The sequence below is a fragment of the Thalassophryne amazonica genome, chromosome 14 (genome assembly GCF_902500255.1).
Source record: "Thalassophryne amazonica chromosome 14, fThaAma1.1, whole genome shotgun sequence".
Taxonomy (NCBI): Eukaryota; Metazoa; Chordata; class Actinopteri; order Batrachoidiformes; family Batrachoididae; genus Thalassophryne; species Thalassophryne amazonica.
Window position 1 is genome coordinate 59391692 of NC_047116.1, and position 21757 is coordinate 59413448.

At 40.6% G+C, this 21757-nt stretch overlaps 1 protein-coding gene across 2 annotated transcripts in view; it reads right to left on the bottom strand.

The window, feature by feature from the left end:
* Positions 1-21757, bottom strand: part of LOC117524798 (partitioning defective 3 homolog B-like) — an 830560-nt gene that overhangs the window by 194097 nt on the left and 614706 nt on the right. For both annotated transcript variants that reach the window (XM_034186621.1, XM_034186620.1), the window contains exon 22: positions 15346-15463. In XM_034186621.1, the coding sequence (XP_034042512.1) occupies positions 15346-15463 (118 nt within the window). The remainder of the gene's footprint in view (positions 1-15345; positions 15464-21757) is intronic.

A 21757-nucleotide genomic window follows, 5' to 3' on the forward strand; every position in this document is an offset into this window, starting at 1 on the left:
TGCATGCCTGCTTATAAACAAACAAACAAAAAAAAAAATCACATGCACACAGTCCCTCACTAATCTCCTTGCAAGAACACAGAGTTTCTGGGAACAACAAAAAAAAAAACTTTAAAAAGATTTAACATAGAGTACCATTATTGTGTTCCTTTGTGCTTTGGTGCTGTCTGTCTCTCCTTCCCTCTCTCTCTCCTCCTCTGCTCCTGCCAGAGACACTGGATGGCTGATTGCTGATTATGGACACATGTGGCAGCTGTCACACCTGCACCTCAATCAAAAGGCTACTTATTCCCTGGATTTCCTCCTAAGCGTCGCCAGTTGATTCAGAATATCAAGCGGTACCTCTGGTCCACTGAGTTGTCGTTTTCTTTTGATCTCGGCAATCCTCACGGCGCACCAGCGGTCCTCAGTGTCCTCCCTTCCTCCAGTGCCTCCACTTGAGCTCTGTATTTCCTCAATAAAATTGTCACAATTTTACAAATGCCCCCTTGCATTTTGGGTCCAAATCCTGTTGTTTGAACTGTTTGCAGAACCGAACATAACCATGCTGTTTGTATTTCTTAATAGTTGATGGAAAGGAAGTCCAAGGCATATTCAATGCCTTGGAAATGATCTTGTTTCCATCCCCTGAGCTGTTTAAACAAAACTGGCTCTAAAGTGATGACTGACTTATGTTATAGGCATGCAATTGTTTTGACTTTGATCATTTTATTTAATCTGTATCATGTTGAATGGATTAGCCTTGACTGAGTTTTAAGGGCATAATATTAGAAATTTCAACATAAGCAAACCTGAAATCTTTGCAGGCATGTGATACGATATAACCAAAAATGAAATATGGGAAGCTCCAAGGGGCAAGACCATTTTCAAAGCACTATGCAGTGCATTCAGAAAATGCCCTTAACGCTTCACATTTTCCACATTTTTTGATGTTACAGCCTTATTTCAAAATGGATGAAATTAATTTTTTCTTCAAAACTCTACACACAACACCCCATAATGACAATGTGAAAAAAGCTTTTTTAGAGAAAGAGAGAGAGAAAAAAATAAATCACATGTACATAAGTATTCACACCCTTTGCCATGAAGCTCAAAATTGAGCATGAAGTCAAACGAATTGTCTGTAGACCTCGGAGACAGGATTGGGTCAAGGCACAAATCTGGGGAAGGGTACAGAAACATTTTTGCTGCTTTAAAGTCCCAGTGAGCACAGTGGCCTCCATTATTTGTAAATGAAAGAAGTTTGGATCCACCAGGACTCTTCCGAGAGCTGTCCGCTAGTCAAAGCTGTCCACCCATCAAAACTGAGTGATCGGTGGAGAAGGGCCTTCATCAGGGAGGTGACCAAGAACCTGGTGGTCACGCTGTCAGAGCTCCAGCATTCCTCTGTGAAGAGAAGAGAACCCACCAGAAGGACAACCATCTCTGCAGCAATCCACCAATCAGGCCTGTAAGGCAGAGTGGCCAGACAGAAGGCACTCCTTAGTAAAAAGCACATGGCAGCCTGCCTGGAGTTTGCCAAAAGGCACCTGAAGCACTCTCAGACCATGACAAACAAAATTCTCAGGTCTGATGAGACAAAAGTTGAACTATTTGGCATGAATGCCAGGCATTATGTTTGGCGGAAACTAGGCACCATCCCTACAGTGAAGCATGGTGGTGGCAGCATCACACTGTGAGGATGTTTTCAGTGGCAGCAACTAGGAGACTAGTCAGGATTGAGGGACAGATGAATGTACAGCGTCACCCTGAATGAAAGCCTGCTCCAGAGCGCTCTTGACCTCAGACTGGGGCGACGGTTCATCTTTCAGCAGGACAATGACCCGAAGCACACAGTCAACATATCAAAGGAGTGGCTTCAGGACAACTCTGTGAAAGACCCTGACCCTGGTCCAGCCAGAGCCCAGATCTGAATCTGATTGAACATCTCTAGAAAGATATGACAATGGCTGGCCACCGACACATCCAACCTGATGGATCTTGAGAGGTGCTGTAAAGCGGAGTGGGCAAAACCACCCACATGTACGTGCACAAAGCTTATGGCATCGTATTCAAGATGACCTGAGGCTGTAATTGCTGCCAAAAGTGTATCAACACAGTATTGACCAAAGGGTGTAAATATTTAGGTACATTGTCGTGTTGTCATTATAGGTTGTTGTAAGTGAATTTTTTTTTTTTTTCTTTAGGAAAAAAATGAATTTACTCCATTTTGGAATAAGGCTGTATTATAAAATATGGAAAAAGTGAAGAGCTGTGAATACTTTCTGGATGTAGTTGCATATCGAAAAAGGTAATCACAAGAGCGTACAGCTACGGCGGCATTGGTAATAACTTAGATAAAACAAACATGTTCCATAACTGGCATGTCTAAAAATGACACATATAAAACTGAGAGTAAAATATGAAAGAGACAAAGGCAGCTACAGTGATAATTATCAAATAATTTTGTAAATGTACTGTAGCACATCATGACAATGCAGTGTGTGTGCGCATGTGAGAGTGGAGGATAGACCAAGCAAAAGTTAATAAAAACCTTTTGACATTTGATGGATTCTTTACAGTTCAACTGCAAAGTTTTGTTACAGTTGATGGAAAGAACATTACATCAACTGGAAAAATGAGACAATTGCAGGCAACATCAAGCTAGACACATTCTAACAGTTGTACACCACAGTACTTGGACTGGACGTGGAAAAAATTCTGACAAAGTACTACAATCTTCACACATGTACATGGATCATACATTACAAAGGGGCAATGGGACAGGAAACAAAGAAGAGGGTATGACTGACAAAGGTACAGTATGAATCACTGTATTGTTGTGCCTAAACTACGAAGAGGATCTTTGATGAGCAAACCAAAATTTGTATTACAAATTTCACAGATGAGCAGACAGAATTAGATAAACAGATTTCTTCCCGCTTGTCGCTGTTCCTGGACGGGGTAAAAATGTCTCTTTCAAATGTCTTTGAGCATATGTTGTGTCAGCAAATCTATTTGTTACTTTTTTCACATGTACAGTTAAACAGAGAAACCTCAAAAATGGACAAATGTCAAAGAGAAAAATGCCTTGAAGAACGATGAGGCTCTGGGCCGAATATCTCGTATTCAGTATTGGCAGACAAAACAACACCAGAATGAGACAAATCATCAGTATATTATGTTTTCAAAATTGCACTGCTGCTTGAAATCTAATGAAGGCAAAATTACTGTAAACACATGAGTGGTGTTTCACCTAACTTTGTCAAACAGAACTTTTTTCATGGAAGGGACACTTCCATCTTCATGTCAAAAATGTACATTTCAAGACATTAGTTTCATTCTAACAGTGTAAAGTTCTGGATAGTATCACTCCAGCATGCGGAATGACTGTTTTTAAACGCACACACACACACACACACGCACACACACACACACACACGCACACACACGCACACGCACACACACACACACGCAAATAATAAAGAAAAGTGCACTGAATGTGTATTTGCCCAGTGGAGACAAAAATGTACTAGGAAGGCACAACGTATAGAACAGTGGAGTCCAAGTATCACTGCTAATTTGTAACCAACACACTTTTCATTTTCATAAACAATGACAAAGTTCTTCAAAGAGACACTGCACTTATGCCTGTATATGCAACCATGTGTGTGTGTTAGTCTTAAAACAAGGTATGGCCAGTTGTGTTATTGGTGCACGGCTATCGTGAAGGCTGTGAGTGTGGCCATGCACTGTGACAGCACGTGCTGTCAAAAGTAAAGCAGCATAAATAAATTCATTCATTCATTGTTTTCTCTGTAAAGCCCCTTTTGCACTCGGCCAATGTAGACTTGCATAATGCAATGTACCGACTACGCAAAGTTTATGCTGCCCTACGTGGCAACACGCTGAGGGACGCAAAGGGGTCCGCAATATGGATGCGAAAAATGTTTAATTAAACACGTTAATTTTTTTTCGCGGACTTTCAGAGTAGAGCATGGACGCAGTGCTCTACGCACGGTTACACAATACTCTGCTACTGTATGTAAATCTAAACGACACTGCGCTACTGCACACCATGCCTCTGCAAGTGGAACATTTTGAATATCATGTCCACTCTGGCTTTAACCATGGTGGGATTTTCAATATGGTCTAAAATGTCTTTTTTCTGTCGTGAACTCTGACATACTTTGGTAATCCCTTTGATTTGCACAGAGGCTGTAATATGTAAACTGTGACATCATGGAGAGGTTTTTTGGAAGCACCAAGGCTGTACTAAATCTATACTATGGGCGTGCTACGGTTGTTTTGGCACAAATCAAGTGGAAGAGGTCTTGCACATTACATCATCCAATCTCGCACTAAATCACATTCATAGGCAACCATAATCTTCACATACTGGTTTGTCACGGTTATAGACCGTGACCTTGGAGGACACATAACTGCAAAAGTGAGAACAGGGCTTTACTGTGCAGCTCTCACTTTGCTGACATAAAAATGCTTTCATTGCAAAGCACACATTCAGGAAAATGACTTGTCAGAAGTAATGATACATTTAACTTCATGCCTGCAGCAACAGAAGCCGGCAGACATATGGAGAAACTGCTGTCACTTCACCAAGCATGCCAGCGGCATCTGAAAGTATTGCAGAACCTCAGAAAGCATGGTGGTGTTCCAGTGCTTTTGGGGAATCCCAGCAATGCATAATTTTCAAGATATGCTTGTGTAAATTTGAAATATTATTGTTGTACTGTTTGTCGCTAAAAGCTACTTAGGCTGTTTGAATTAAAAAGCTTTAAGCAGGCACTTGTGTGACATAAAAAGTGACGAAAAGTGGCAAAAAACATCAGGACACAATAAATCCATCACAAGATAAATAAGTGTTTTGTGACAAAACAAAGTAAAGCAGAACATACTCTATATGTTACAGCAACAGCTCATTATGATCTAAATCTCATCTCTTGGTACTATTTTACCACAAACAATTTAAAAGAACAACTGCATATTAATAGCCATGGTTAGTATCGAGCAAAGGGGGAAAAAGATAGATGGCACGTTTATTTATATCATTCGATGCTGTAATAAAAGCCTTGTCGAGCTCTCACAATCACCGTCTGTGTACTATTGTGTTCATGTGTTGATTTAGTCCTCCTCCCCTCAGGGACAACATCGGTTATTGTCTTCCAAATTACACACACATGCCTACAAACACAAAGTACTCACTTAGAAACAAACTTGTGGCTTTTGTTGTTTGATAATTGTTTTTAAGGATAATTTTGCTTGCACAGACAAGCTCAGCCATAACTATGAATCAATGAGATGGTAATGGAGCGGGGAACACACTCAAACACTGTGGAAGTGGTGCATTAAGAACTCTCTCTATCCATTTTTGCCTTACTTCATCTAATTATTTGTTCTTTCATATTCTATACACAATATTTGAATCTACTTTTCTTAATCATAGCAGATTTGACTAAAAATACCATCTTACGGAGAAACAAACAAACCAATGAACATTAAATTGAGTTAGTTTGACACAAGCTTGCCTCCAAACTCATCAGGTAAGTAATGGCCTCTGCTTTTCTGCTTTAATTAATAATTTGTCATTCTTAATGAGGGTAGCTTGATTGATGCTGTTTTATCTCCCACCTCCCCTTTCTTTTTTGCTTTACACACTTCAAAAGTAATTTCCACCTCTGAAACATGTTAATTTTGCCTCTACTTTGCAAACAACAACAAAGTTTTTTCATTTGCAGACAGGGAGTGGTGAATATGTGGGTATTGATTGCAGTGCCCCAGCTAGTCAAAAACCAAATAACAGTTTGACGTGAAGTAAAAGCTTTAAAGAGGACCAGGTAAAAGCCTGGATAAATGCACTGGAACCATTTATAAAGGTCCATGGTCTACAACAGGCAGTGCAAATGATTTGGGGACTTGTCAATTCATTTCTATGGTGTCAATTGATGTGTCAAATGTCATGTGCTGTGGACACCAATGCCATATTTCACCTTTAGCCTCCAGTGCTGTTTAGCCAGTTTGCAAAGAGCGAGCAGAGTGCACAAGTTTCCCCTGCCAGTCTCTCTGTAGACAAACCCATTGTAGTACTTCCCCATGACAACATGCCTCAATCAAGCATCTCATAGTTTCAAGCTGATCTTCAAAAAACTGGCTGGAGGTCTGCCCCCAGTCATGTGGCATGACAGACCCACTGGTATGTGAACATGCGCTGATGCCCATGAACAGACTCCCAGCTATGGCTAAATAGCACCACTGCCTTGTGGTTGTGTTGGGAGATACAAAGACTAGGTGAGTAACCCCCAACAGAAAATCCAGAGTGGAACCTCAAAAGCAGTTGGAAGGTATATTTGCCACTCTCCAGCAGAAAATGCAGAAAGCTGGTGTCAAATGTCATGCTCTGCATTTCTTAGGATCCCATCAGCAACTCAAAGAGGGGGATTGCAATGACTGGGCAATCCAGCATCTTCATACCTTGTGCCCAGGATTGTCTACAATATCTCACGGTATGTCATGATTCAGCATCACAAAATATACATTAATCTATTGGTTCATCATATTGTCATGAAAAGTACAAAATTTTCATAGTGGGAGCACAACTTTATTCTAATACATTCTGTGATGGCTGCACAAAATTAAAAGTGATGCAGGGGGTCTGGGGGGAGTTATGGTTAGGGTTAGGGGAAGGAGTAGGGTTTGGTTATATTTAAGGTTACGGTTAGGGGGAGAGCTAGTAACAGTAAGTAAAAAAAAAAAAAAACACCCTGTCACAAAAATTTGAATCATTTCATGATGGGAGCATGAACAAAAACTTGTGAGACTGGGTTGAGGATTGTGCCCTGGAGAAGCCACTCCAGCATCACTCCACTGAAAACACAATAAGGAAGCTGGCAGCCAACTGCCTCAACAAAGGACCTTCCAGGGGCACATGCAGCACAATTTCTCAAGACTGATGTCAATGAAGCATGAAATTTAAGTGCAAAATAAAGTGATAGGCACAAAGCAGTTGGATAAATTCCATTAGTAAGCCATAGGTATGTTATAGAAGAAATTCTATGCAGTCCTTGTGACCATAAAACCAGTGCGTGTTGCAATCACAGAAAGCTTCCAACACTGACATACTTAAACACCTTGTGTGTGCAGGTACTCATTCAAAGCTGGGTGGACCAGGATTGTGCAAATGAAGTGGCAGGTCCAAGTATACAGAGGGCCAGCATGATGTAGACCTGGAATCAAACCCCAGTCCATATATTGACAGTCAAACTCCTATCTCACAGAGTCACCTCATACATGTTTTGGGACTGCTGAAGACACAACTAAAAATAAACCAATTGGAGTGGCACCTGCCATCAGCTCTAAGACACAACTTTGCTAAGTGCGCCAAGTGCTTATGGCAATGCTATTGAGAGGGTGCACTCAGACGTGAAAGGTTTTTTGTGTGTGTGAGCAAGTACACAAATCAGTGTGCACATTGTGTGCAGAATCAACAGGAAAAAAGATGTGTTGTGAAAGTGACTGTGATGACAACTGCATTAACAACTGTTACATATGCTGTTATTTGTGATGGTTGCTCACTGACCAACGTATATGTGTTATGTATGATGCAGCTCATTATGATTACTAAGGGGGACTTAGAGGAGGACTATCACTTACATCGTGGGAATACAAGCTATGATATTTGGCCATGTGCCTTGTATCTCTGGGCATGATCCAGGTAACATAGGTAACACCATTTTGATGACTCAATCAACTGTATAAGATCAAGGGTCTGTCCACGTTAAACCTTGCTGGCCACACCGATAACAACATTTGAGATGTGGGGAAGGACCGGTTGTGTGTCTGTGTTGCAGTTCTGTTGTGTGGGGGATGTGGTGATATGTGGCACCGGCTCCCAGAACTGACCTGACTGAGCAAATGGCAGTCTGTAAGACATAAACTGGAAGGTTACAACATAACTGTGGTCAGAGTTCACAAACTGGGAACTTCAAAACCCTGTAAAATTCTGCAGCATTAGAATATCATGTCCACCAGTGCTGATCTGGATTGTGAAAACAGGATCCTTCAACTAATAGCCCATGACTTTTTCTAAACTTAACGAGCACTGAGCCCTTTTTGCCATGGTTACCAGATATGGGAAGACCAATACAGCTGTCAACCTTGGCAGTGCCAGTGGTTGCACTGAAATCACCAGTGACCAGTGGAGTGTCACTTCTGGGGCAGTTGTCCATCACCAAGTGAAGTTGTGAGTGGAAATTCACCTTTACGAAGATGTCACTCAACTTGGTGAGTAAGACAACAGATAAAATAATCAGAGAATGCATAAATCTGAGCTGCATAACAGTTATTGACAGGGTGACATTCCACACCATCAGAATAAGCCAGTCCACTGCAACAACCACTCTCTTGGTACACTGACACTTGGGGTGACCAAACCAAAAGCAGGGATACCCACCACTGATATCTGTTCACTTCCACATCTCTAAACCTCAGTCAGAGCAGCTGCTGTAATGCTAAGATGGTCATCCTTACTGAGAGAAAGGATCTTCCAGATGTCCACCAACATGAGCCATCTCAAGACTGGAGCTAGATGCCACTGTTCAGTAGATGATTCCATTCAGTGGAAAACTCATTAGAACAACTCCAGTCGCTACCCTCCACAAGCAAAACCCTAGGTGCTCTGCTAGGGTAATGTATTTTAAAGAGATTAGACTCCAAACAGCTTTCCCACATCTCCTTCATAATGTGTATGAGTGCTTTATGATTCATAGTTCTACAACCCCAATTCCAATGAAGTTGGGACATTGTGTGAAATGTAAATAAAAGCTCAATACAATGATTTTCGAATCCTCTTCAACCTATATTCAATTGAGTACACCACAAAGACAAGATATTTAATGTTCAAACTGATAAACTTTATTGTTTTTGGGCAAATATTTGCCCATTTTGAAATGGATGTACGCAACACGCAAAAAAGTTGGGACGGGGCAACGAAAGACTGGAAAAGTTGATGAGTGCTCAAAGAACACCTGTTTGTAACATTCCACAGGTGAACAGGTTAATTGGAAACAGGTGAGTGTCACGATTGGCTATAAACGGAGCATTCCCAAAAGGCTCAGCCGTTCACAAGCAAAGATGAGGCGAGGATCACCATTTTGTGAACTACTGCATGAAAAAAATAGTCCAACAGTTTAAGAACAATGTTTCTCAACATTCAATTGCAAGGAATTTAGGGATTCCATCATCTACAGTCCATAATATAATCAGAAGATTCAGAGAATCTGGAGAACTTTCTAAATGTAAACCAACATTGAATGCCCGTGATTTTTGATCCCTCACGCAGCACTCCATTAAAAACCGACATCATTGTGTAAAGGATCTTACCACGTGGGCTCAGGAACACTTCAGAAAACCATTGTCAGTTAACACAGTTCATCACTACATCTACAAGTGCAAGTTAAAAACTCTACCATGCAAAGCGAAAGCCATACATCAACAACATCCAGAAACACCGCCGCCTTCTCTGGGCCCGAGCTCATTTGAAATGGACAGACGCAAAGTGGAAAGGTGTGCTGTGGTCTGATGAGTCCAAATTTCAAATTGATTTTGGAAATCATGAATGTCGTGTCCTCTGGACAAAAGAGGAAAAAGACCATCCAGATTGTTACCAGCGCAAAGTTCAAAAGCCAGCATCTGTGATGGTATGTGTGTGTGTTAGTGCCCATGGCATGGGCAACTTACACATTTGTGATCGCACCATCAATGCTGAAAGGTACATCCAGGTTTTGGAAAAACACATGCTGCCATCCAAGCAACGTCTTTTTCAGGGGCGTCCCTGCTTATTTCAGCAAGACAATGCCAAGCCACATTCTGCACGTGTTACAACAGCGTGGCTTCGTAGTAAAAGACTGCGGGTACTAGACTGGTCTGCCTGCAGTCCAAACCTGTCGCCTATTTAAAATGTGTGGCGCATTATGAAACGTAAAAATATAACAATGGAGACCCCGGCCTGCTGAACAACTGAAGTCGTACATCAAGCAAGAATGGGAAAGAATTCCACCTACAAAGCTTCAATTAGTGTCCTCAGTTCCCAAATGCTTATTGAGTGTTGTTAGAAGGAAAGATGATGTAACACAGTGGTAAACATACCACTGTCCCAGCTTTTTTGAAATGTGTTGCAGGCATCCATTTCAAGATGAGCAAATATTTGCACAAAAACAATAAAGTTTATCAGTTTGAACATTAAATATATTGTCTTTGTGGTGTATTCAATTGAATATAGGTTGAAGAGGATTTGCAAATCATTGTATTCTGTTTTTATTTAGATTTTACACAACATTCGAACTTCATTGGAATTGCGGTTGTGCTTAAGAAGAAGATCGTGGTGCATTGGTTAAACTTTTATTTTCTGCAATATGTACATGCACCAATAACAAATTTCATGAACATCATGACAAACTTTGATTTTGCTCACAATCATTTTTTTTTTCTAAAGCCTTTTGTTAGGAGGATCATTTTAAAAGCTTGAAGTATGAGAAAGAAAACTGACCCTGGTTGAAGATTAACTGCACTCAAAATAATTAGAACTGTGCCCATGCGAGGCTTTCAATCTTTGCATCCTTTCAATTGAAGAAATAGTGCCAGACTTTAAGACCAGGTTTTTTGGTTAGTCTGAGGATCAAACGATTTCTGATGATGGATGATATGAAAGCGCCAGCTCTGCCCCTGACCACACCTCCTTTTGAACCAACACACTCACAGCATCACAAGTGTGAGTTAATGTTCGTACTTAAAGAAAATGGGCGTGAAAACAACTGTGTTTGATGGAAACTAGCTTTGAAAGTAGCACTGCGTTGTGTACCATTTTGCATTGGGTAGAAAATTGGGTCCTTTATCTTTAAACCTTGCAAAGAAGGATCTGTCTTCAAGATTGTTTTGTCTGTCTGGATTTGATCCTGGACTCGGAAGCAAAAGAATGAGGATGAAGCGATAGATCCTGACCTTAATTCTGAACTACTTAACTAATCAACAATCCTGATTATAAGGACAATAGACTCAGGATTACATCTTCAAAGATCAAGTATAGGATCAAAGAGATCAGCATCAACAACAAAGATCAAAGGCAAGATCCATCCCTTGATCTGGATCTGCAACAAAATTTACTGGGTTCTTTTCCTAACTCAAGGCTTACAACTGAACCAAATTTCATTAAAATCCTTTCATTTACTTTTGAGACATCCTGTTGACAAACAAACAAACACTTAAACAAAACAATATTAATATAATACAATATTACCTTGTCAGAGACAACAAAACAAGACACAGAATTCACATGTGGGCTTGGTTATTTGATTCACTGGTTCAGTTTGCCTTCTTACCACAAATGAGCTGTAAATTGTTCACAAGATCCCGACCACGTTCCAGCTAATCAGACAGACCATGATCCCTTGTTTGGTCCACACCAGAATTCAAACACACGTTCACACTTCTGCAAATAAGCCAACATATCTGAATAAATGGACCACAGTGTGACAGAGTCAGACCAAACAGGATAGGTGAAAATCACAACAAACCTGGAAGAAACCAGAAATTAACTAATTTATAAATGTTACATAATGAACTACTGGTATTTACACTAAGAATTCATTAGATTACATTTAAATTGGAATGTATCAAAATAAAGAGAACAAAAGAATAAATTCCCACAATGACAATACTTTATCATTTGTATTAAGTCATTTCAATATGACAAAATACGTTTCCTGCGTGGGAGATCATATCTGATGAGGACTTCAATCTTTTCATGATATTGTAGCAGGTTTGTTACAGACCTTCCAGCATGACTCACCTATTTAGATCTCAGACTAGGTTCTGTGCAGATGTTGGTATCACTACGTGATTTGAAAAATCAATACCTGCAGCATGACACTTAAATAAAATCTGCACTTATCGTCTCTGTGTCGGATCGTCAAAGAAAAGTGGATTGGATTAGTTTTCAGCTCAGTGCACACAAAAGCCAATCACATCAAATAGCATCTAACATCTGACAGTTAAAGCAGCCTTGATCACAAGACGAATGCAATAAAAACAATGATTCCTCTGATGGGGATTAAGGAACTTCACACACATCCAAAAAACTCAAAGCACCCCCACACAGCGGAGGCACTGACTCATCACACGGATATCTAACAGGAACAAGCTGAGTCGTGAGCCCAATAAATAATGAAACATGCTTCAGACAGCGATTATGAAACTTGTCATTTGACACATGACCGCCAGCATTTAAATTCTCAATGACCAATGTTAAATAAACTTGTTTGCCCACAGCTGAAAAATGTAACCTATAAACTGCAGTGAGTGAATAAATAGATAAATGAGCCCATCCCCACCAGACTGTCAACATGATAACACAAAAACAGCACATTCTATCATCTTGTATGTCTCCATATGAAAGTGAGTGTGCAATGAGGATAAACTGATTACACTTTGGTTAATTATGATGCATCAGATCAATACAAAAAGCAGGTTTGTTTTGCTTATATAATATTCTATCTCTGCCGCTAGACATGTCTGAGGTTGGTGTAGGAAATAATCTTATTGTATCATGCATGGGAGAATTAGAACTAAAATTAGGAGCAGGTGTGCTTGAAGTTGCACCTTAAAATTAGCTTGTTTGATCATTTAATTTATGTTACCACCACTGCCACTTCATTTGCCACGGCCAAAAAGGTTTTAACCTGCATCTGTTTATGTGTTTGTTAGCAAGATTAAAACACAACTATGTTTTAGAGAAATAGTTGGGCATAGGCCCAGGAAGAACCCATTCAATTTTGTTGGGGATCCCGATCAATCTAGGATTGCTTTTTTCGGCTTTAGTTAACATTTCAAGGTTGTTGTTTTAAAAGGTTTTCATTGAGTCTTTCTAAACTTGTGCATGGACATGTGCACAAATTACAGTAGTCTAAATGGCCCCCAGGGCCCTGTGATTAGGATCAAGGCTTCACAGGGAACACCTGTCTTTATTTTATATTATGGTCATTGTGCATGCTAAGAAGAAGCTAACATAGGCCAAAACTGAAGCTTTCCTGGTCCTCACCAGTATCTACCACAAGTGAACGAGCTGAATATGAGTATATTTTTACAAAGTTACTTATACTAGATGCCTGTTTCTCTATAGGTGAAGTTTGGTTCAAATCAAGAAAATGCTCAACATCTACAGGGCAAAAATGTATTTGTGGACAACGTTTTTTGTGTGTTGCTGTGTTCTTTTTATTTAATTTGAACTCAGCCATGGAGATTGTGTTTCATCTATTTCTTATGTTCAGTGGCTGATGTTCGAGCCACAGATCCTGTGTGAAATTACTTTGTTCAAGCAATTACTCAATGCAAGGTTTTATCAAATAGACAAAATAATGGAATTTGGTTTGAGCTCTAATTTCAATTAAAGTGGGCTATGGGGCAGTGGCAGACATATGCGTGCTCTACAACCCCTGGCAAAAATTATGGAATCACCGGCCTCAGAGGATGTTCATTCAGTTGTTTAATTTTGTAGGAAAAAAGCAGATCACAGACATGACACAAAACTAAAGTCATTTCAAATGGCAACTTTCTGGCTTTAAGAAACACTATAAGAAATCAAGAAAAAAAGATTGTGGCAGTCAGTAACGGTTACTTTTTTAGACCAAGCAGAGGAAAAAAAATATGGAATCACTCAATTCTGAGGAATAAATTATGGAATCACCCTGTAAATTTTCATCCCCAAAACTAACACCTGCATCAAATCAGATCTGCTCATTAGTATGCATCTAAAAAGGAGCGATCACACCTTGGAGAGCTGTTGCACCAAGTGGACTGACATGAATCATGGCTCCAACACGAGAGATGTCAGTTGAAACAAAGGAGAGGATTATCAAACTCTTAAAAGAGAGTAAATCATCATGCAATGTTGCAAAAGATGTTGGTTGTTCACAGTCAGCTGTGTCTAAACTCAGGATCAAATACAAAAAACATGGGAAGGTTGTTAAAGGCAAACATACTGGTAGACCAAGGAAGACATCAAAGCGTCAAGACAGAAAACGTAAATCAATATGTCTCAAAAATCCAAAAATGCACAACAAAACAAATGAGGAATGAATGGGAGGAAACTGGAGTCAACGTCTATGACTGAACTGTAAGAAACTGTCTAAAGGAAATGGGATTTACATACAGAAAAGCTAAACGAAAGCCATCATTAACACCTAAACAGAATAAACAAGGTTACAATGGGCTAAGGAAAAGCAATCGTGGACTGTGGATGACTGGATGAAAGTGATATTCAGTGATGAATCTCAAATCTGCATTGGGCAAGGTGATGATGCTGGAACTTTTGTTTGGTGCCATTCCAATGAGATTTATAAAGATGATTGCCTGAAGAGAACATCTAAATTTCCACAGTCATTGATGATATGGGGCTGCATGTCAGGTAAAGGCACTGGGGAGATGGCTGTCATTACATCATCAATAAATGCACAAGTTTACGTTGATATTTTGGACAATTGAAAGGATGTTTGGGGATGATGAAATCATTTTTCAAGATGATAATGCATCTTGCCATAGAGCAAAAACTGTGAAAACATTCCTTGCAAAAAGACACATAGGGTCAATGTCATGGCATAGGGTCAATATCAACGAGCAGATGTGATTTGATGCAGGTGTTAGTTTTGGGGATGAAAATTTACAGGGTGATTCCATAATTTTTTCCTCAGAATTGAGTGATTCCATATTTTTTTCCTCTGCTTGGTCTAAAAAAGTAACAGTTACTGACTGCCACAATCTTTTTTCTTGATTTCTTATAGTGTTTCTTAAAGCCAGAAAGTTGCCATTTGAAATGACTTTAGTTTTGTGTCATGTCTGTGATCTGCTTTTTTTCTACAAAATTAAACAACTGAATGAACATCCTCCGAGGCCGGTGATTCCATAATTTTTGCCAGGGGTTGTAGTTGTCTGTGTGTGTGTGTGTGTGTGTGTGTGTGTGTGTGTGTGTGTGTGTGTGTGTGTGTGTGTGTGTGTGTGTGTGTGTGTGTGTGTGTGTGTGTGTGTGTGTGTGTGTGTGTGTGTGTGTGTTTGGGGAACACTACATAGGTGTAACTGATGCGTAACTGTTGTTCAGTTGCTTTGAGATGTGTGCCACACAATCTTATATGGAAGACATCACCATCATCAGCATAGAACTGTTTCATTAAATGATGAAGACAAGCACTCACAATAAATCTGCACAGATGTGTCTCGACCCAAACCTGAGCATAACAGTGTCATTGGTAGTGCCTCATAGACTTTTCCTTCTTTTGTGTGCAGGTGTGTATGTGAGCTCTGTACCCGGTGCATGTCATTTTCAGGTCCTCTGCGTCGCGGATCCATTTCTTCATATGGCGGTACCATTCCCTCTCGGCGTGCCTGCTGGTACTCTCGTCTCAGCTGTTGGATCCTGTCCATGCTTCACACACCGAAAAAGGAGAACATAAGAACAAAGACTGTTTCAGAAAGTAACACTGAGATTGAACCATGATCTGCATGCACACAACACTAATTTGACATGAAACCATTCAAAAACAAATTGACAGTAAAGTTCTAATATTTGAGACAAAAATGTGCTAAATTCTGTCATGATGATGTGAGCAAACACATATTAAAATATGTACAGAAAGAAGGCGATGAGCAGCTTTAGCATGTTACTCATTTTGAAACACAGCTCAGTCACATTAACACCACCCTGAAATCACTGCCTAAAATCACCAACATCAAATATACTGACATGACATGATGACGGAAGAGTTGATAGAAACTGCACATTTATTCAGACAGATGCTTCACTGTGCAGAGCTTTCGATGCAGAGACCCACATGCACACAGACATGGTGTAACTCAGCGGTACATAACATCAATCTCTCGATACTCATGATTGCTTTCATCTGTGGCTCTTTGACCAGCTTTCTTTTTTTCTTCAAATACAATCCAATCCTTCTATGAATATTCTTTTTCTGGCAGTGAAGGAAATGTACAGAATATCAACAGTGAACTCTGCGCAGCCTTGTGAATCATTCTCATACATGTGTGCATGTGCAACAATGTATAGCATAATGGAAATTCATATCATCCACAAACCGTATGTAGATACACTCCTGATTACAAGTGTGCAAGGCTAGAAAAAGATACATCGACCAATCATGACACAATGTATGAGAAGTCAGAAATGTAGTCACATACAAATACAAATTGAATTTTGCATGGGGTAGACACTTGGGGTATTCAGTTTGGGGTGAGTGTCTGTGTGTGTATAAATATATACAGTGGTGGGCACAGATAAACAAAAAATTAACTTTGAGAACAGATAATCAGATAACTGAGAAGTTATCTTTAATAAAGATAAAACGATAAACCACCCAAAAATATATCGGAAGTTATAGATAAGCAGTTCCAGTATTGTCTCTGGTACATTTGCAACTACTAATAAACTGAATTTGAGTTTTAACACCACGATCACTTCTGGTAGCATCAAAAGCGACAACAGACCCAAACAATGAGCCCACAGTTCTGTCTTTGAACATCTTGCCCCCTGCTGGAAGCTCTTGTTTACTACATGGCTTCCAGCACAGAAGCAAGCTGAGAGCAGCCACAAAGCCCAATCACAATGTTCCGGTCAGGCGGAGGTCTTGGAAAATAAAGCAGTGCTGACTTATGGTTTGAATTATAAATAACATTAATACCGATAGAATAACTCCACTAATGTCAATTCTGTCATTTGTACAAAGTTAAAATATAACATATATCTTTTAATGTTGAATAATGCACTAATTCTGAAGTTTTGTAACAAACACAGACAGATCGCAAAGGACTCTGGGTAAAATGTGCCTCTGCTAAACACTGATTGGTTCAGTCATTCATTATGTAAACCAACACGTTAAAATGACGTGTGTCATGTGTTGGTGTTTACAGATGTGCTTTTGTAAAATATTCTATTTTTTATTTGTAAAAACAGGCATTTTTACGGAGCCCTGGAAGTATCATCGCAAAATGTTTTGCATGTGGAGAGAATGTGCGCTCATTTTATTATACTGTGCGCACGTTTTATTATATTGTGCGCACGTTTTATGATGTTGTGTGCACATTTTATTATACTGTGCACACGTTTGTTGTTCACACCCCATGTTGGCTATTCGCCCTATTGACGTTTCAAATCCCACAAAACCTCGGAGAGGTCGCCGCACTGCGAGATCTCAGTAACACTGAGAACTGCATTGAGACGCTCTGATCATGCTGCACTTTAACCGCTGCACACAGACAACACCATTAACAACGCAACATAAAACTATTTTTATATTGTGCCTAAAACTCTCGTGAATATATTCTCTGGGTTTATAGACATTGTTATTGTGTTTATTTTATGTAAACATGCCAGAATAACAGGCTGTCTCTCTGTTATTTTCAATGGGAGCTGCTGTGATCTACAATCGCTTCCTGTTCATGTCGTTCTGGGGGAAAGTGAAGTTTGCTCTTGCTCTTGATTATTGTTCTTTACAACACTGTCTGTTCTCTTTGTTCGAGACTAATATATATAATATGTCTGAAATTTGGTTTGCGTTTATTAAATTCCACGCAATTAAAGGTAACAGACACGGATTATTTGTTATAATTGTTTTAGCAAGTTTTCAGGGTATCATGCATGCAGTCTCTTTTTAACGTGACGAAAAGCATAAAAAAATACATTTTTGTAGTATAATATTAATTTACAACTGTCATCGTGTTGATTCTCTATATGTTGTTGTCAACTGCAGCAACTCTGGCACGCAAGGGATTATGGGATATGTCAATCGGGCGAATGAACACTACTGGCCAGTAGATGGCAGTAGAGACCTTGAAAACTTGCCAAAACAAAATTCCAGATAATCCGTGTCTGCTACATTGTGTGGAATTTAATAAACGCAGACAAAATAACAATGTCTATAAACCCAGAGAATATATTCACGAGAGTTTTAGGCACTAGAGTTTAATGCTGTTGTCCGAAGAGCCTGATCAGTGTGTTTCAAATGCATTTCTCATGTCGTGAACGTACTGAGATTACCCTATCCTACCCATAATGCACTGCTGGGCACAGCATATATCCACACCAAAACATTAAAAATTAGCGCATTACTTTAAAACTAAAACATATATCTGATATTTTCACTTTATAAAACTTCAGACATGGCATTAATTTAAATAACTTGTCTGATATTAGTTTGGTTAAAAGTTGAACCATAAATTAAAAATGTATGCCTCTGGATGACTTGGGTGATATTGCCCGCGTATCAGTATGGGGTTAAAACAAATGAGTTTTTTTTGGGGGGGGGGACCAGTTCTCCTTTGCCTGCAGAGGATAGAGCGGTTTCTTCTTAAAGCAGCTCTTCTCTGTTTTGCAGAGAATCAACTGATTTTAAGTTTTCTAAATATTTGTAGCTATTCAGCTTTATTTATCATGTTATCGATCTAAAAATTCCATCCATCCATCCATCCATTTTCTTCTGCTTTATCTGGAGTCGGGTCGCAGGGCAGCAGCTCAAGCAAAGCCGCCCAGACCTCCCGATCCACACACACCTCCCCCAGCTCCTCCGGGGGAACCCCAAGGCGTTCCCAAGCCAGCCAAGAGATGTAGTCCCTCCAGCGTGTCCTGGGTCTTCCCCGGGGCCTCCTCCCAATGGGACGTTCCCGGAGCACCTCTCCAGCGAGGCGTCCAGGGGGCATCCGGAAAAGATGCCCGAGCCACCTCAACTGACTCCTTTCGACGTGGAGGAGCAGCGGCTCGACTCCGAGCTCCTCCCGAGTGACCAAGCTCCTCACCCTATCTCTAAGGGAGCGCCAAGCCACCCTGTGGAGGAAACTCATCTCGGCAGCTTGTACTCACGATCTCGTTCTTTCGGTCATGAGCCAAATCTCATGACCATAGGTGAGCATCGGAACATAGATCGATCGGTAAATCGAGAGCACCGCCCCCCTACTCAGCTCTCTCTTCACCATGACGGTCCAATACAGCGACCGCATCACTGCAGATGCTGCACCGATCCGTCTATCGATCTCACGCTCCATCCGTCCCTCACTCGTGAACAAGACCCCGGGATACTTAAACTCCTCCACTTGAGGCAAGGACACTCCACCGACCTGAAGAGGGCAAAGCACCTTTTTCCGGTTGAGAACCATGGCCTCGGATTTGGAGGTGCTGATTTTCATCCGGAACGCTTCACACTCAGCTGCAAACCGCCCCAGTGCACGCTGAAGGTCCTGATTTGACGAAGCCAACAGAACTACATCATCCGCAAACAGCAGAGACGAGATTCTGTGGTTCCCAAACCAGACCCCCTCTTCACCCTGGCTGTGCCTACAAATTCTGTCCATAAAAATAATGAACAGAACCGGTGACAAAGGGCAGCCCTGGCGGAGGCCAACGTGCACTGGAAACAGGTTTGACTTACTACCGGCAATGTGAACCAAGCTCCTGCTGTGGTCGTACAGGGACCGGATAGCCCTTAGCAAAGGACCATGGACCCCGTACTCCCGGAGCACCCCCCACAGGGTGCCCTGAGGGACACGGTCGAACGCCTTCTCCAGATCCACAAAACACATGTGGACTGGTTGGGCGAACTCCCATGAACCCTCGAGCACCCGATGGAGCGTGTAGAGCTGGTCCAGTGTGCTGCAACCAGGACGAAAACCACACTGCTCCTCCTGAATCCGAGGTTCGACTATCGGTCGAATTCTCCTCTCCAGTACTCTGGAATAGACCTTACCGGGGAGGCTGAGGAGTGTGATCCCCCTATAGTTGGAACACACCCTCCGGTCCCCCTTCTTAAACAGAGGGACCACCACCCCGGTCTGCCAATCCAGAGGCACTGTCCCCGATCGCCACGCGATGTTGCAGAGGCGTGTCAGCCAAGACAGTCCCACAACATCGAGAGACTTAAGGTACTCAGGACGGATTTCATCCACCCCAGGAGCCTTGCCACCGAGGAGCTTTCTAACCACCTCGGTGACTTCGGCCTGGGTAATGGATGAGTCCACCTCCGAGTCCCCAGTCTCTGCTTCCTCTTCGGAAGACGAGACGATGGGATTGAGGAAATCCTCAATCCCATCTAAAAATCTAAATGATCTAAAAATTATCGGACAGAAATTTCTCGCAAGATAATTAGTCAATAAAGTTTTTTTTTAAGTTATCTAAAAAGATAATCCGATAATGAAAACATTATCTTTGATAATTATCGGTTATCGGAACTGTACCCACCACTGTGTGTGTGTGTGTGTGTGTGTGTGTATATATATATATATATATATATACACACACTTGAGTGGATGCGCACATGCACACACACACCTATATATATATATATATATATATATATATATATAGGTGTGTGTGTGCATGTGCGCATCCACTCAAGGGCTGCATACTTGAGTAATGAAGTCAGACGGACAGCATTGTTACAAGACTATTTTAAACAGAAGTTGTTGTAAACATCAGTAAACAATTATCTGTAACTGCATTAATAAACAAACCTCACAAAAACATTGACCGCAACCACTTTTTCCCCCTGTAAAATATGGAAAAGTCATACATGAGCCAACACTTCAAATCGTGACAAGTTTAATGTTAATTACACTCTGAAGAGTCAGAACAAAAACTCTGTTGCACACCCACACAACTCATTTGTGGACTGGGTAGTTTCCCAAACAACAGCAAACATGAACAAACATTCTATAATAAACCTTTTGCAGGTTAAGTACTGTGCGAAACTTGTGGACACATGTGGCATGTTGCCACTGTTGAAGAAGAATGCATTAGTACACCAACAAAAATAAAAAAATAAAGAAGTGAAGTTAAATTGTATATATTTTAATTTGATTTTTATACATCATTGATTAGTTCCTTCAACAATAATTTGGTTAGTTTTTGGCTCATATATGTTTGTCATAGTACAAATTAGAAAATGTAGGGTGTACCAACACTCCCATTTTTCCCAGGATTATCCCATATTTCATGACCTTCTGTCCTTTTGCTGTTCAATTGTGTTTCCTGGTAAACTTCCATAATTTATGGCCCTCAAACCTGACTAGGAATCATGCTCATACATAAATCTATACATTTTGTAAGTTTGTCTGATATCATTCAAGCTGCCACATCATCTGTGAAACACAATCTACACATTACATACAATTTCAACCCTGTCACCACGACCTCGCAACACACAACCTGATTCAAAAGGCATGCATGCAGATGCTATCTGGGCAGAACAGATGGTCCCATTACCTTAAATCTGGCACTTAGCTGAGCTTGTAGCTATAGCTGTTGTCTCGATGGAGGGACAGAATGGTGTTCGCCTAATCTCCAAAAATCGAAATACACATGTAACTTGTAACAGGATGCACTAGTTCTCATTTTTAGATCCTAGTCTTCTGAATAATGTTTACACCTTTTGTAAGATATGAAGAGTTAATTTTATTCTAAGACACAGAAAAAAAAACAATATTCACCAATGGACGTGGCTCAGAGCAGCACAAGTGAACACCTGATGCCAATGGCCAGAAGTGAATGCCGGCAATGTCAAGCTTCATTCTAATGCCATATTCGTCGTCATGTCTGGTTTGCTGTGATGATAACTGCACAGGGGACGGATAATTAAAATGAAGGGGTGAACAGTTTGCATCAATACAGTTTTTATACTTTTCCAGTGGGTTTCATTGTATGTTGTTGTATAGGAGACTA